The sequence below is a fragment of the Monodelphis domestica genome, chromosome 3 (assembly GCF_027887165.1).
Source record: "Monodelphis domestica isolate mMonDom1 chromosome 3, mMonDom1.pri, whole genome shotgun sequence".
In the NCBI taxonomy this organism is placed as follows: Eukaryota; Metazoa; Chordata; class Mammalia; order Didelphimorphia; family Didelphidae; genus Monodelphis; species Monodelphis domestica.
In genome coordinates this window covers 64,932,359-64,949,080 of record NC_077229.1, presented here as the reverse complement: position 1 = coordinate 64,949,080, position 16,722 = coordinate 64,932,359, and the positions used below count along the sequence as shown (strand labels likewise).

At 41.7% G+C, this 16,722-nt stretch overlaps 1 protein-coding gene across 4 annotated transcripts in view; it reads left to right on the top strand.

Moving 5' to 3' along the window:
- Positions 1 to 7,447, top strand: part of LOC103092690 (mucin-16-like) — an 84,972-nt gene extending 77,525 nt beyond the window's left edge. For 3 of the 4 annotated variants that reach the window (XM_056820574.1, XM_056820573.1, XM_056820577.1), the window contains 6 exons: positions 118 to 185; positions 1,631 to 1,803; positions 3,031 to 3,066; positions 5,076 to 5,138; positions 6,648 to 6,759; positions 7,084 to 7,447. In XM_056820574.1, coding sequence (XP_056676552.1) covers positions 118 to 185; positions 1,631 to 1,803; positions 3,031 to 3,066; positions 5,076 to 5,138; positions 6,648 to 6,759; positions 7,084 to 7,261 — 630 coding nt within the window. In that variant the 3' untranslated portion in view covers positions 7,262 to 7,447. Of the gene's footprint in view, positions 1 to 117; positions 186 to 1,630; positions 1,804 to 3,030; positions 3,067 to 5,075; positions 5,139 to 6,647; positions 6,760 to 7,083 lie in introns of those variants that run through there. The other variant, XM_056820576.1, reaches the window with a different exon arrangement.
- Positions 7,448 to 16,722: the final 9,275 nt, after the last annotated feature.

Genomic DNA, 16,722 nt, shown 5'->3' with positions numbered 1-16,722 from the left:
TCTACCTCCACACCTCCTCTACCTCCTCTCTCCCAAGCTTTCTTCCTCAGCCCTGGGTATCCAGGCTTGCTATTTAGCCAGGTACTCAGCAGTTTCTTCCTTTCCTTTTGTTTCTAGATCAACTCCTTGTTTAGAAAAAACAGCTTTGGCTCTCACTATTTTGGATGCAGGCTGACTTTGTTAAGGTGAGAGTCATGGGAGCTGATGGTTCAAATAGCAAGGAGCAGCACATTCCAATCTGACTGGTGTCCAGGGTGGTTCTTCCTCTACTTCCCAGTTCTAATTCCTTCTTTCCCAAGCTGAGGTGGATAAAATACCCCAACCAACAAGCCATTAGAAATATTCTGGGCTCCTTCTAGCCTTTTGCAAGTGGAGAAAAACTCCTTTCCCCACAACTTTGCAAAGACAATGTTGCAACTGTTTTTGCTTTTTCTTTATAGTTCCACATACAAGGAATAACTTGGGAATCACCAAGTGGTGCTTAGTGAAGGACTGCTTAGAAAATATCAACATTACCTTTCTCTAGAGTCAGAGAATTATATGGGACTTTCAAGGTCATCTGGACCACTTTCTTCATGTACAGATGAAAAATGAAGATCCAAGGACATTCCAGTGACTTTTCTTTAGTCAAAGATACTGTCAGGTCTAGAATTCTAACACAGGCCCTTTGATTTTAAATCCAATGATCTTTCCACTTCTCTAAAGAAATTACTGAAAATAACCAGACCCCATACACACTTGTAAACATAGATATCAGTGAATTTACACAGCCCTGCCAATTCTATTATGTCAATCGGGAAGACCAGATTTCACATTCTCTCTCAATCTCAATGAACTGATGCACAGAGTGAAATGAGCAGAGCCAAGAGAACATTGTACACAGAAAGTAAACCATTGTGGAACAATTCAGTGTAATGGACTTTGCTACTAGTAGCAATGCAAGAATCCAAGACCCTCTTGAAGGACTTATGGGAAAGAATGCTAACCACATTTAGAGAAAGAACTATGGAAGTAGAAATGCAAAAGAAAAATATGGAATAGTAGGTATCAAGTGATAACCATTTGTACAACCAGTGGAATGGCTTGTTGGCTCTGGGAAGGGGAATTGAAGAAGAGAAGGAAAGAAAATGAAGCATAGAGACACTGAAACATGGGGAAAATGGAAAAATATTTAAAAATAAAAATTAATTTAAAAAATTCTCTCTCAGATACTTACCAAACTGTGTGCTTCTCAGCAAGCCACTTCACTTCCTTTTGCCTTAATTTCTTCATCTTTAAAATGAGAAGGTTGGTTCTGATGTCCTTTTCAACTCAAAATCTACAATTCTTTCCAAATCTTTTTTCCAAGTGGACCATTTCTCTCAAGAAATGTTCTCTGAATAACTAAACTTCACATAACACATAAACTATTGGAGTCAAACTCAAAAGGAAACAAAGTTCACTAAATTGTACATCAAGGTCCTTGTGCCCTGCATATTGACTCAGAAAAACCACACATATTTATATAGTTAGTTCATCATCAACAGTTTAAAATTAGAGAGGAAGTATGAACTACATTTTAGTCTGGTTCAGGTGACTTGCAGGAAGGGCCATGTTTTTGATACCTCGTGTCTAAATCATTAATTTCTAGATCTATGAAGAATAGGACAGCAACAGGAGTGGATGTCGATTGTGCTTACCATGAAGATTACTCCATCCCTGTCCTGGACAGAGAGAAGATTTACTGGGAGCTGAGTGAACAGACCCATGGAATAACAAGACTGGGTCCCTACATGATAGATAATGAAAGCCTCTATGTGGATGGTGAGTAGCTTGAATTGGAACATGCCCCTTTGTTTCTCTAGGTGGTTCCATTTCCAGAAAATTACCAGCCTACCCAAATTCTTCTTTCCTTTTAGACAACCTTTGTCTTCATGGTTTTTTTTTCCTATCCCTCCTGGGAACACTGGCTCTCAAAATGGTGAAAAACTATTAAAATATTAGGATTTACTTCTAAAGATCAGAAATGGCTTGGTTATTCTTAGGCTCCTTAAACTAAATTTGCTCCATGAATCCCTTCCTCTTGAATAAGGAAGTGCCTTGAATGATGAAAATACCATTTTACCAACCCTATGGGTCCCAAAACATCTCTCCTTTCCTTCCTTCAACTTTTGCCCAGATAGAGCTGCCCTACTCAAATATTTATGTCTCTCCTTCCCTCTGTCTCTGACTCTCTCTCTCTCTCTGTCTCTCTCTCTCTCTCTCTCTCTCTCTCTCTCTCTCTCTATATATATATATATATATATATATATACATATATATTATATATGTATATAATATATATATATATATTTCTGTCTCTCATTTCATCTTTCTTTAGTTATAACAATCAGTTATACGCATCCACCAGCAGTAAGTATTTGGCATCTTGATTGCACTATCTCCCTCTGCCCTGGCAGAGGAAATAGTTTATCTTTCTCCCAATATGATTCACTTAATTCTCTGGAAATTGACCTAAGGGATGGCTTGTGGTTCCTCAGCGTTTTAACCATCAATTTCCATTGAGGTACTTAGTGACTTAGCCCAACACCTTTGCATATAGTAATGGCTCCATAAATGCTCCTTCAATGGTAAGTAGCCCAGGCCTACAAATTAACTTCTTTTTCATTTGCTAATTTCAATTGGCTTGGCCATATGTCCCCTATTCCCTCTCTGTTTTGAGACCCATATTTCTTCATTTTGATTACCTAGTTTTCAATGATGTTATGACCCAGATTTTTCCATGCTTCTTGGGAAGAATTTATCTTTTCCCTGAGATATAAGGAACCATCACATATCTGGAAATTAAGCAATCAAGGAGAGCTTTGTTGAGGTGGAAATTTATGTTCTTCCTGAAGTGCAGCAGACTCCTGATCTGGACCCTTTCCTCTTCCTACTGGCACCAGCCCTGATAGTTTTACTACCTGATTGCCTAATCCTAATGGCCCCAGATTTCTCTCCTCAGAGTTTTGTCTTTCCTCACATGGTGCATCTCTTTCTCTTTCTCTACAGGTTACAATCATTTGGCCGTGGCCCCCACCAAAATGCGTGAGTGTGCAATACCTCAATTTCCCCATTCTCCTGACGTGTCCCTATTGAGATAGAAACAGTTCCTTCATTTTACCCTTCATCTTCATGACTGATTTGATTTCCTGATGATGATGATGATAATAGCATTTATATAGTTTCAAATATGTTATTTCATTTGATCCTCACAAAAATCCTGGGAGATGGGTGCTACTATTTTCTGAATTTTCCATATGAGGAAACTGAGACCGAGAGACATTAATTTCAGCTAGCAAGTACTCAAGGCAAATTTCAAACTTAGGTCTTCCAAACTCCCAAAGACAGCACCCAATTTACTATGCTGCCCTTAATGTCAAGCCTCTTACTCTCTTTGAGCATCAGTTTTCCTCATCTGGAGAAGGAAGGCATTGTATTAGACAGCCACTGAGGTCTATTTCAGCTCTATATTTATGACCCTAACCTTCCCATTAAGCCAGGAGAATAGGGAGAGCATCTAGTTTGACCATCTCGATTTTTCTATGGATCAGAGCAGAAAAAGAGTGGATTGTTTCATACACTTAGTGTCTCTTTGTCTCATTCTGTTTCTCCCACGCTGCAAGCTTCCTATTCTCTCATAGCATTTCAGAGAGGTCTCTCCTCCAAGGAACAGATCTGTCTCCCAAGTGACCAGGTCCAACAAATGGGATCCTGTTTATTTGGGTCATTCACCCCGAACTTTATTTTTCTCTTTTGCCATGTTGGGCTCACTCCCCCACATTGTCCCCTTTTAAGATTCCAGGTTATAATGAATGAAGTCCAGTCCTACACAGTGTTGATGAGTATGTTCACATTCATTTGAATCTTGGGCTCATACCCCCACTTGGCACCTGGAGTTGGGCCCCAATGTGACTGTGTGACCTAGTCAAAGACCTTATTATCCAAGCCCCTGATCCTGAATGACATCCTTCAGAAGTGATGAGGAAGGAATCCAAGAAGTGGCCTTTGCAGCTTTGGGGAAGTAGTGAGAAAGACTTCGGACACAGCAGGAAGCCTTTGAATGGATATTAAATGACAACTTGTGTAGCATATTAGGGTGGGAATGTTATTCAACTATATGTGTTTTGAGCAGCCTTACAGCTCTGACATTGTACAATTTGGTGATTCTGTGAAGAAAAGACTCCAGTTAAGAAATGAGGACTCCAGATCTTTCTAGACCCTCTTGCCTCAGAGCCATGGCCTTATGCTCTAATATTTCCTCTTCTTTTACTATAAATTGGATGGAGATGACAAGATAAACTGTCTTCAAAGTCAGTAAATTACTCAACAAACATGTGTTAAGCTCCAACTATGTATCAGCTACTCTGTCAGGTGATGGGAGTGTAGAGTCAAAATGAAAGGAAGCAATCCTTTCTCTAAAAGCATTCACATTTTATTGTGAGGGATGACATCTATATGAGCATTGATGGGTGTGTATGATACACACACTTATGTAGCCCAAATTCAAAAGTCAATTCAAGTTTGATGGAAGAGTGTTAGCAGTTGGTAGTAATCAGAAAGGAATCCCTTGCAAGGTGGTCTTGAAGGAAGAAAGAGAGATTCTACTGAAGAGGTGAGGAGCAGTGCATTCTAGGCATGAGTTGGGGTCAATGAAAAACAATGGAGATGAGAAATATAGTACCCTATGTGAGGAACAGAGAGATTCTAGTTTGGCCAGGCCTTTTAGTGTGGGAAGGAGAATAGGGCATCATGAGGCAGAAGGTGATAGTTTAGGGCAAGTTGCTAAGGGTGCAAAAATGCTTCTGGAGTCAGCAGATCTGGGATCAAATCTTGCTACTGACATTTACTTTGTGTCCTTAGGCAAGTCATGAGAACTCTACAGGCCTCAGTTTCCTCCTCTATAACATGAGGGTATTGGACTAGATATACTTTCAGAGCCCATCTTGCTCCAGGATGGCTTCTATTTGATTTTAGAGGTGATAGAGGACCATTCTGTTTTAGGTGCTAGAAGATTCTGCCCATCTTGAAACATTTTCCTTTTTTTCCAGTTTTAGCACCAGACCCAGCAGTAGCACCTGGTTGTCCCCTGTGGGCCACAGAGCCTGGAGGCTCCCAAGGTAAGGAAGAGAGGTTGATTCTGTGTTCTGGCAGTGGTGTCAAACTAGATACAGATTCCTGTGGACTGCATATTGGCTTAAAAACTACAGATTAGCATTACCTATGTTAACGACTCTAATCTCTTTATCTTGTTAAATATCTCCCAATTATATTTTATTCTTATTCTGCCACACAGAGGACTTTGTGGGCCTCAATGTGGGCTATGAATGTGGCACCTCTGGGGGCCTAGTCCCAAATGGAAAGTGGGCAAAATATATGCTGTTTAAAAGAAGAATGGGCCCCAGGCCTTTCAGAGGTGATGTCTTTCTAAGAAACAGGCACTTTCCAAACAAGGAAAGGGCAGAGCTGAGGTTGCATATCATCTAGAAGCCCTAAGTCATAAAGACCAGAGATTTAAGTTTTGAAAAATTAGTTTCTACCATTGAAGGATGTTCTCTGTGGGAATTTGGAATAAATCCCTCTGTTCCTATTTGAACAATAAGGAAACTATAGCTGATTTAGGTAGGAATTCCCTGCCCTGATGGGTTTTTGCCACAAGGATCCTTCACCCCCAGGTCCCTGTAGTGTCAGGGGCGGGGGAGCACAGGACTGATCCTGCCCCCTTTGACTTAGGATTTCCAAATCATGTTCACCACCAAGGCAAAGGAGTCTGGTGAGGAACCTCATGGTCATATGATGTGAAGGAGTTAGTGTTGTTTAACTTATAGAAAAGACTAAAGGAAGATATGATAACTGCTTCCAAGCTTTTGTAGGGCTGTCACATGGAACAGAGATTAGGCTTCTCATTATGTCCCAGACAAGAAATCTAAATTGTAAATATGTACATTATGGCTTGAGATTAGGAAAAACATCCTAACAGTAAGTGCTGTCCCAAAGTGGAATAGGCTGCCTCGAGGAGTAGTGGCTGCTCCTTCACTGAGGACCATAAAGCATTGGTGAATGTTCATTTGTTGAGATCATTGTGGAGGGGTTTGTTCCTGAGATAGAGAACAACACACAAGATGGCCTCTGACATTCCTTCCACTTTAATAACATCCAAGCCAATAGATACCTTGCCTCCCTGTCTCATACCTAGTTTCCCATCTTGTAACATTCAAAGCTGATGCTATTAATTATCCTTCTTTGCAACAGTTTTTCCAATACTTTCTGTGCTAACCACGTCCCCTTTAGTCACATCCCCTCCAGCTCCATCCCCAGCACCAACAGCTTTCTCAAGCACAACAGGTTCAAAGACTGGATCTCTGGGTTATATCCTGGAAATTGTGCCATGCTTTACTCTGGGATTAGAGCTCAAGAGACATAGAGCAAGGGGGAAATTGGAAGACTGGGCAAGGCTGCTTTATGGGATGCATCAGCAGGTCTAGGATGTGAGGTTTTCATTCTAGGGTTGGGGTAGGTGGAGAGGGAATGGAATGCTGAAAGAACAATCAAACACAGGGTGTTAGTGGGTGTGCTGACTGGATATCCAGGATTGAGGTTTTGGTATTCCTCTCCCTTTTTGGCCACAGCTGCCAGCTTAAGCTTCCAGTCTTTCACCACCATTCCCAAGGTGCTGTACACAGAAGATATGCATCTTTCTGGATCTGACAAGTTCAACTCCACCAACAGAATCCTGCAGCGGTGAGTCTGCCCAATCCCTGCCTCATACACACAAAGTCTGCATTATTGGGATCCCCTTACCCTTGGATTCTTAGGAAATTCATTCCTTTTTTGAGGTGTAGATTAGGACAAATTTTCCAACATAAATATTCAATCAATTGGGGATCTTGATTTAATAAACTCTCATTTATAGACATAATGGAAGAAATTCAACAATATTGCAGGCAAGCCAAGTGCCTTTCCCAAAGCCTTTGCTAGGCTACTCAGTTTCCCTGTCTTTGTATCCAGGGTTCCTGTCACCATTCTCCTATATTTCTGTGTCACCATCAACATGTTCTTTTCCAGACTTATGAAGAATGGCTCAGAATCTGGAGTGAGTGACCTGTGCACACATAGGAGAAACCCCAGAAGCTCTGACGGGAACCAAGAAAAGGTTCACTGGGAGCTGAGCAACAAGAAAAAGCACATCACTAAGCTGGGGTTATCCTCCTCCCTTGAAAAGGGACAGTCTACTCAATGCTGAGCAGCACAACAGAATCCCTTGCCTTTTCCTCTATCCCCATGCTATTTTGACCCCCTCCTCCTAAATTTCCATTCTGATTCTAAACTTATTAATCTGTCAAAGAATCATTATTTCTCAATAACATTTTATTATACCAACCATGGAAAATAAACCCTGCCCCTATCTACTTTCCATGGATTTCTTTCATTGGGATTTTCTGTGTTATTGTATCTTAGGTGCAGAAACAGAGACATCTCAATTTCCTGTTCTATTCAATGCTTTTACTTCTATTTTTGAAAACCCTTCATCCTTTGTCATAAACTTGAATCTAAGTATCACCTCCAAGGAAAAGAGCAGTAAGTGGAGGAGGAGGCTAGTCGTTTAGGGATATGTGATTTATGGCTAGTCACAGCTAGGGTGTGTCTGAGGCCAGAACTGAACCTAAGACTATCCATCTCAAGACCTGGCTCTCTATCCACTGAGTCACTTAGCTGCCCTCATGCTATGTTTTTAAAAAATAATTTGCAATTTCTGGTTTCAGAGTCAAGATAGCAGAGTAGAAGCAAAGAATCTCAAAGCTACCATGAGAAGAAGGGAGGATAATGATGGGGATTGGGAATGCTTAAACTTTCCTCTCATCATAATTGGCTCAGAGAGGAAAATAATCATATTCATCAGGGTAAAGAATCATATCTTAATGTATAAAAAATAGGAGGGGACTGTAACAAGAGAAGAGGGATGGTAAATGGGAGGGAGGAGGAAATAAAGGGGAGATAAAAAGCAAGACACTGCTGAGGTTAGAGGGAAAGGAAAAAGAACATGATCAAAACGGGAAAACAAGATGGAAGGGATTATATACAGTTGGTGATGATAACTGAGCATGTGAATGGAATGAATTTACCCATAAAATGGAAGTGGATTATAGAGTGTATTAAAAACTAGAATTTTATCATATGTTTTTTTACAGGAAATGCATTTGAGGCAGGGTGACCCAAATAGATTAAAGTGAGGTACTGGAGCAGAAATCATTGTACATCTAAAGTAAAAAAAAAAAAAGCAGGAGTAGCAATCATGATTTTAGACAAAGCTAAAAGAAAAATAGACATGATAAAAAAGATAAGGAAGGAGATTACATCTTGTTAAAAGATACTATAAACAATGAAGTAATATCAGTACTAAACATATATGTACTGATTGGTATAGCCTCTAAATTTAAAAAGAAATTAAAAGAACATCAGGTAGAAATAGACAGTAAAACTATACTAGTGGAGGGCCTTGGCTTCCCCCTTTCAGAACTAAATAAATAAAACCAAAATTTAAACAAGAAACAACTAAAGGAAGAGAATGGAATCTTAGAAAACTTAGAAGTAATACATCTCTGGATAGAACTGAATGAAAATAGAAAACAATATACCTTTTCAGCAGTAAATGGCTTCTACACAAAAAGTGACCATGTATTAGGGCAGAAAAACTGCATAAAAAATGCAGACAAGCTGAAATAACAAATGCATCCTCTTGAGAGCATAATGCAAAAAAATAATAATGAAAAATAGTTCCATGTAAAGGTAAATCAAAAATTAATTTGAGACTAAAAAAACTAATGTTAAAAATAAAGGGTGGGTTAAAGAACAAATTATAGAAGCAATCATTTTATTCATGAGAATGACAATGAGTCAACATCAAAATTACTGGGACATCACCAAAGCAGTACTTGGGAGAAAGCTTATATTTCTAAATGTTTAACATCAATAAAATAGAGAAAATTCCAATCAATGAATTGGGTGTACAAATAAAAATTGGTGTGTGGAAAGAAAAGAACTAATTTGTTCTTCTATCGGTAGATGTGTATTCTAGACCCCATTAGGGAATGAAAGCCTGTTTAGGATTTCAGAATAAGGCCTCGAGTACTTATTATGTCCACAGACTCCAGTAAGTTGGGAGGCCTCATCTCAAGGAAGAAAACCATTAGGATATCCTACCTCCTTATCTCCTCTGACTTTTAGGAGCCAGAGGCATCCCTCATGAGGACATGACTATCCTTTCATAGCCTCACCCCTCTCCCCCACTCCTCTGTGCAAGCTCATGATGAAGCACATGCTGTGCCAGTTTTTTGGGTTTTTTTCTGATTGAGTAGGCCTTCATGCCTAGATTGTAAGTTCAGCCCCCATAACATGGGGTATTGGTCAGAGTAGGGTGGGGATTTTGTATTAGGAATCTATAAAATATTGTATCTGCTCTCATGTATTGGGAATTGACATTAGGGAGGGGTCCCCTTCGTCATGAGGAGGAGTAAAGACTGCATCTTCTATCCACTCTGACCCTAGGTTTCTAATTATAATTTGGGTCAGTGGTCATTTTATTTCATCCTACACACTAGAGGCCAAATTAAAACCTCATTTAATTAAAGACCAAACTGGAAGTCCTAAAATTTAAATGAGAAATTAATAAAATTAAAAGTAAAAAACATTGAACAAATGAATAAGAATAGAAGTTGCCTTATGAAAAAATCAAAATAGAATTGGTTAATTTGATTAAGAAAAAATAACAAATAATCAGTATCAAAATTGAAAAGGGAGAGCTCACCACAAATGAGGAGCAAATTAAGGCAATCAGGAGGCAGAGTCAAGATGGAGGCATAGAGGCAGTGAAAGTTCAGACCTCTGAAAACCCTTCCTGACCAATGAAAAACCAAATGCTCCTAGGAGTTTGGTTTGTAGTTTAAGTAGTAGAGTTCACTGCCACAAGCTGCTAGTAAGACATTCAAGCAGAGCCAATATGTGCTTGCTAGCTCAAGCAATTCAAACTGTTCTTTGAGAGTTTGAAGAATGGTTTGGAATAGCATTTTATTTTCAAAAAAAAAAGGAAGCATAAAAAGGAAGCATGGAAAGGAATTAGTTTAGGAGGCTTGGAAAAATATTTTTCTTTCACCTCCTCCCTAGGGGCAAAAGTTCCAAGGAAAACAATAGCGTATTTGCATATGATAGGGAAAGTACTGCTCCTTTTGTGTCAAGAGAAAGAAGGGAAAAAAACAGACTTATTTCCTAAAACTGACTAACACCTTCTAAACTGGGAGTACAGGGTTAGCTTAAAAAAATCTGCTTGAAAAATGGAAGGTGTGGGGTTCTTTTCTCTACACTGAAAAATGGCTATGGTGGGCTAGAAACACACATGTGGAGTGTAGAAAGGGATTAGGATGGAAAGAAACATCATCCTCTGTGGAAAAAATATGGCTGGGATTGGCAGGCTTTTGTAGTGGGTCTGGTCTCAGCAAGAGGAGGCGCCAAGCTGGGTGGAGAGCAGTGAGGAATGCTGGCTCAAGCAGATGGACAGGAGAAACAGCAGGCAGCAGCAGGTGACAGGGCAGGGAAGGAGCACAGGTACACCCCAAACACTCTACCACCAGACCCTCCTGGTGGGCAGTGACCACGCAAACTTACTATCTTTACTGTTAGGCTATCTGCTCAAAAATGTTTGAGAATTTATAATTGCTTTCTGGTAAGTCAAAATGTAAAGATTAAAATTAATATATAATAACTGACATGGGCACTGTACCCCCAGAAACCCAGGTGAATTATTATCAGGGAAACTCCCTTGCTTTGCCTCCTCCTGACTCTTAACCTAGAAACACCCAATGAACCCACCCAGGGTCCTGAGATGTTTATACTCTTTGATAGTCCTTTAGACTTGAGATAGACAAAGAGGTGAATCTTTATGCCTCCAGGCAGGCCCCAGTCAGATGACCACCTCACCCCACCAAATGCCTGAGGGACTAACACTCTATAAATCATGTCCACACCATGACATAGCATCTCTTGTAAAAAGTATAAAATCCCCAGAACTGATGTCTTCTGGGGGACAGCCTGTCCATCCATGCTGTCCCCATGGAGGAACAGCCTTTCCATTCATGCTGTCCTCCCAGGACCTGCTCCCCATCTCACTGTCCCACCTTGCTATCCTCCTGGCCATTCTCAACATTACTTTCTAAATTAATAAATTTTTCTTTTTGTTTTTAAGCCAAGTTTTGGAGTCTTGCATTCTTGCAAAAGGTACCCTTCCCGAACCCCAAAGGTATCCTTCTTGCCCATAACAATAACTACATATTATATTTTATAAAGTTTTATGAATAATTAAAGCAAAAAGGTCAAAAAGAGATCCTGGGAGGAGTATACATCCACTTAAATACCAATAATGTGATCTCCCCAAAGTGGAGAAGCAGGAGAGATTATAAGGAATTTGGGGAAATACTAAGGACTTCTGGGGAATGAAGTCAAAGTTTCAAAATCTCCATTTATATACATGTGAGGAGTGATTGCCCCTGTCAACTAGAAAAAACACAGAACTATTAAATAGTCAAAATCACTCTTTAATCAAGGGAAAAGGGGTTAGCGCTGCTACTAAGACAACAGAGCTGATTTCCAAGACTGCACTGGAGTCTAGAAGCCCTGGTCACCAGCCCCTGGGAGTGCCACCAACTCAGGATGGACTCTGAGGAACAAAAGAACTTAGGGAACCTATATACCACTCTAGATGACCTGGGGGCTTTAGGATTAGAGGGACAGATTGACTTTACAATGGTGAGAAAGGAAAATGAGAAGTTCCAGACAGGAATAATAGTGAGGGGTGGGGCCCCACAATGGACACAAAAGGGAAAGACTCAGCCTAGGGCTGGGTCACCTTGGTCATGGACTTTAGCCTAGGGGGAAGAAACCATTGGGACAAAAGGGATGTTTAATATTGGATGGGATTAGCTGTTCCCACCCAAACTACCAGGAAGTTCACTGTCTGGTGAAGAGGGACCTTCCCTCAGGGGGAACTCTCCTGTGACAAGGTCAAAACCTGGGGTTTCTACACTCAAACTAAATAAACTGGGAATCTCTATATTTTAAAGGCTTACTGATATTATATTTAGGGCAAATTTGACATTGCAAATACACATCCTCCGCTGCTCGCCTCAACCTCCCCCACCAATATTTGTGAGCAATGCTGACCAATTTGTCTGGTCCCCAGTGACTTATGGAATGCAAGTACTCCATCATGGGGCGGCATAGAGGGTCCGGTAGGACTACACATCCATTTGGTCCTTGCCACAATCCAGTATCCCTGTTTCTAACACATCCTTCCTTCTCTAGTTTTTCTCGGATAGTTCAAGACATGACTTCTTGGGCTGAGACAATTTCTGCCTGGGTCAGCTTATTCTCAAAAATAGGTTCTTCCTTATCTGAAAGTGTCAGACCTATTGTAGTTGGGAGCTGCCTGGCAGCTTCTTTGGCATACTGATCTGCTAGGGCATTTCCCTTTGCATGGGGAGAATTCTCTCGTGAGTGCCCTGAGATTTTAATAATTGCTATTGCCTTTGGTAGTAAGAGGGCTTCTAACAGTCTCCGGACTTGTGCCCCATTCTTGATGGGGGTTCCAGAGGAAGTTAGGTATCCCCTATGTTGCCACAACATTCCAAAATCATGAGCCACCCCGAATGCATACCTGCTATCCGTATATATGTTTACCCGCTTTCCTTTGGCCAGCTCACAGGCTCTGGTTACTGCTTCCAATTCGGCTTGCTGAGCAGAAATTGCCGAAGGGAGATGCCCTGCTTCAATGACTTCAGCAGTGGTAGTGATGGCATATCCGGCCACTAAAATGCCGGATTCATTTCGGAGACAAGAGCCATCTGTATACCAGGAAAAATCTGGATTCTCCAGTTCTTTTTCCTGGAGATCTTCTCGTGGACTTAAAACAGAATCAACAATGTTAACACAATCATGCCCTTCAGTACAATCCCTGTCACTTTCCTCTATATCTGGCAGGAAAGTGGCTGGATTAAGGGTTTTACACCTAGAAATGGTGATGTTGGACTTAGCCAGGAGAGAGGCTTCTAGCTTTGCAAGGCGGCTTGTGGAAAAATGCTGAGTGTGATGAGAGTTCAAAAGCACCTCTATTGCATGTGGGACATGCAGTGTTAAAGGAGATTCTAATGTCACTTCTTCTACTAGTTCTAGTAAATCTGAAGCTGCCACTACTGCCCTTAGGCATGATGGTAGCCCTCTTGCCACTGAATCTAGACTTTTACTGTAGTATCCAAGAGACCTAAAGTGGTCTCCATGTTTCTGGCTCAAAACTCCCAGGCTAATCCCATTTCTTTCTAAAAGGAAAAGGTGAAAGGGTAGTGAATAATTTGGACGCCCCAGGGCTGGGGAGTTAGAAAGAGCTGACTTTAAGTTCATGAAAGCAATTTTTGCAGCCTCATTCCAAATCAGAGGTTCTGGGGATGAGGCCTTGAGGAGATCAAAAAGGGGCTTGGCTACTAAAGAGAAAGATGGGACCCATAACCTACAGTAACCAGCTAATCCCATGAACCCTCGAAGCTGTCTTTTTGTTTGGGGCCTTGGGAAATTCAATATCCAGCTACTCTGGCTGGATCCAGGCTACGCCCTTCAGCTGATATTAGATGTCCCAGAAACTTCACCTGTGAAGAGACAAACTGCATTTTTTCTTTAGATACCTTATGGCCTTTTTGTGCTAAGGACTTAAGGAGCACAATCGAATCTTCCCTCGAAGACTGGGCATCTGGGGAACACAGAAGTAGGTCATCCACGTACTGGAGTAAGGTGGACCCAAATGGAAATTTAAGGCCAGCAAGGTCTGCTTTTAGTACTTGGGAGAAATATGTGGCACTCTCTGTATAACCCTGGGGCAGAACAGTCCAGCAGAGCTGAATTCCTTCCCAGGTGAAAGCAAAAAGGAATTGGCTGTCTGCATGTAGTGGCACACTGAAATAAGCACTGCATAAATCAACTACAGTGAAAATTTTTGCACTGTGTGGGATTTGATTTAAAAGGTTGTGGGGGTTGGAGACTACTGGAGCTCTGGGGATAACACAGGCATTTACTGCTCTTAAATCCTGACCTAGGCGCCACCCTCGGCCTCCAGGCTTTCGGACACCCAGTATGGGTGAATTGCAAGGGCTGGAACATTTTATCAAAATACCTGCCTCTAGATAACTATCAATTAATGGTCTAATTCCTTCTGTCGCTTCCCGCGAGAGGGGATATTGAGGGACCCTTGGAAGGGGTTTGGATGGGTCTAACTGAACTTGTATTGGGGGAGTGCTTAAAATTCTCCCGATGTCAGAAGAATCAGTAGCCCACAGAGAGGAAGGAACTTCCTCCAGCTGCGGAAGATCATAGGCTATAATGGGAGCTGTAAGTATTTGGAAGGTGGGAGGGGCATCCGATGGGGATAGGGAAAGCCTTATTTCCTTTCCTGGGAAAAATTCAATTGTGGCTTTGTATTTGTCTAAGAAATCTTTACCCAAAAGATGTAGGGGGGCATCTGAGGAAAGAAGAAAGGAGTGCATATCTTTCACTTCTCCCAGAATAAATGGGAGGGGTTGAGACAAGTAAACAGATTGCACGTGGTTCGTGATCCCCACTATTGAAACTTTTTGGTCACTCCGAGGAAGGGGGCTAGGAAAGGCCGTGGGGTTTAAAACTGACATTGTGGCCCCAGTATCTATGAGAATCTCAATAGGATGGGATACAATCACAATGTGAGTGATATCCACTGGGGAGGCGGACACCACAGTGAAAACCCCCTTGATACCCTCGGAGCCCCGTCATTGTGAGGCTTCCTCATGAAGTTCCTTTTGGGGGAACTTTCCTGAGTGGTATTGACTCTTACCTTGGCGTCTTTCCCTCTTACCCTGGAGCCGATGGCAGTCTTTTTTAAAGTGCCCGGTCTGGTGGCAAAAGTGACATCTCCAGGCTCTTTGCCTCCCGCCTGCTTTTTCAGCAGAATAGGGTTCAGTCGGTCTTTTCTCCTTCTGCTCCCAGTGTTTTAACTGCAAATTCATGATCTGGTTAGTTTTTTTGTCATTTCCTCTGCTGCCTTCTCCTTTTCTTCTGTCAGTGTTTGTTGGAATTTACTTGCTAGATAGACTAGGTCAGGGGTGGGAGTTAAATTCCAGTCTACTTTCCCTCTCTTGAGGAGATTTGCAAGGGCCTTATTTAACCCTTCCACATAGAGGGTGTTAAAGGTAATTAAGGTGTCTGGGCTATCTGGGGAAAGTCCAGAATTTGCCCTGAAGGTATCTAAAAATCTATTATAAAAATCAAATACAGATTCTCCTTCTTTCTGAGTGCAAGTTTGGATTTTTCCCCAATTTACAGATTTTGGAAAGGCCTTGGGGATTGCTTCTAACAAAGCCTCTCCCATCTTTTTTTGCCTCCTGAAGATGGATTTCAGGTCCTTCCTTTCTGGCCATTAACTGATTAATATATTCTAAAGGGTTCTCCCAACTTGCAGTTTTAAACCAGTGGGCTGCATCTCCTGAACCTACTAGTATGTGAGCTAGCTGGTAAAGGTCTGATAGGCCAGGCTGGTAGGTAGAGAGAGTTAATTCAAATTCCTTGGCAAATTCTATGGGGTTTTCTCTAGCCTTAGGGAATTCCTTGGCCATGGCTCTGAGCTCTGTTTTTGTCCAAGGAGTAAAAGATACCTGCATTGTTTTGGTTCCTTCCCTTGCCTTAATTTTAAAAGGGAATTGAGGGATGGGTGCCTCAGGTGATTCTAGGGGCTCAGGTATGCTGTCTAAAGAGGTTGCTGGGTTGCTAGAGCCTTTCAGGAGTTCTTTAAGGCTTTCTACCTCCTTCTGTAAATCAGCTATTTGCTTTTTAGTGGCTTCCCTGCTCTGTTCACCTTGATTCTCCTCCTCCTCCCTTACCTTTCTCTTGTTCTTACCCGTCTCTTGTTCTACGGATCGTTCTGACCTGTATTTTCTCTGGCTGTACTCCTCGAGCCATTGATTGAAGACTTCTCTTTTGTCTCCTTCAATTTCTCGACCTGCTTCACTTAAAACAGACTGCAGAAACAACATCCTTTCCTCATTAAGTGAACCCCACCTTGGCCAGCTTACCTTCGGATTGGCCTTTGTCATCGCTTGCCACTTCTCTAAGTACTTGCTTGCATCAGGTCCATACTTCGAAACCATGTAACTTGCGGCCGTATTTCTAGGTGGTTCTTTGGGCTGCTGACCGTCCCACCAAATTTTGGGACAACAGACAAGCTGTTACCCATGTCCAGTGACTATGGACAAATTTGACTAAGGATCCCTTAATTAAAGAGCGAGTTATTCCCAAACCAGAGATGTGAGTCCTACCTCCGAGAGAGCCGCTTACCTGGCCCTTGCTAACCGGACTCCTGACCCAACCCCAAACAGGTTATGTGTGGTACCTCAAGTCTGGGGTCATCATTAGCTGGAGGGCTCAGGCCGAGGGGACTTCGGATCTCGCTGGGGCCTCCATTAATATCAACTAGAAAAAACACAGAACTATTAAATAGTCAAAATCACTCTTTAATCAAGGGAAAAGGGGTTAGTGCTGCTACTACGACAACAGAGCTGATTTCTAAGACTGCACCGGAGTCAAGACGCTCTGGTCACCAGCCCCTGGGAGTACCACCAACTCAGGATGGACTCCAAGGAACAA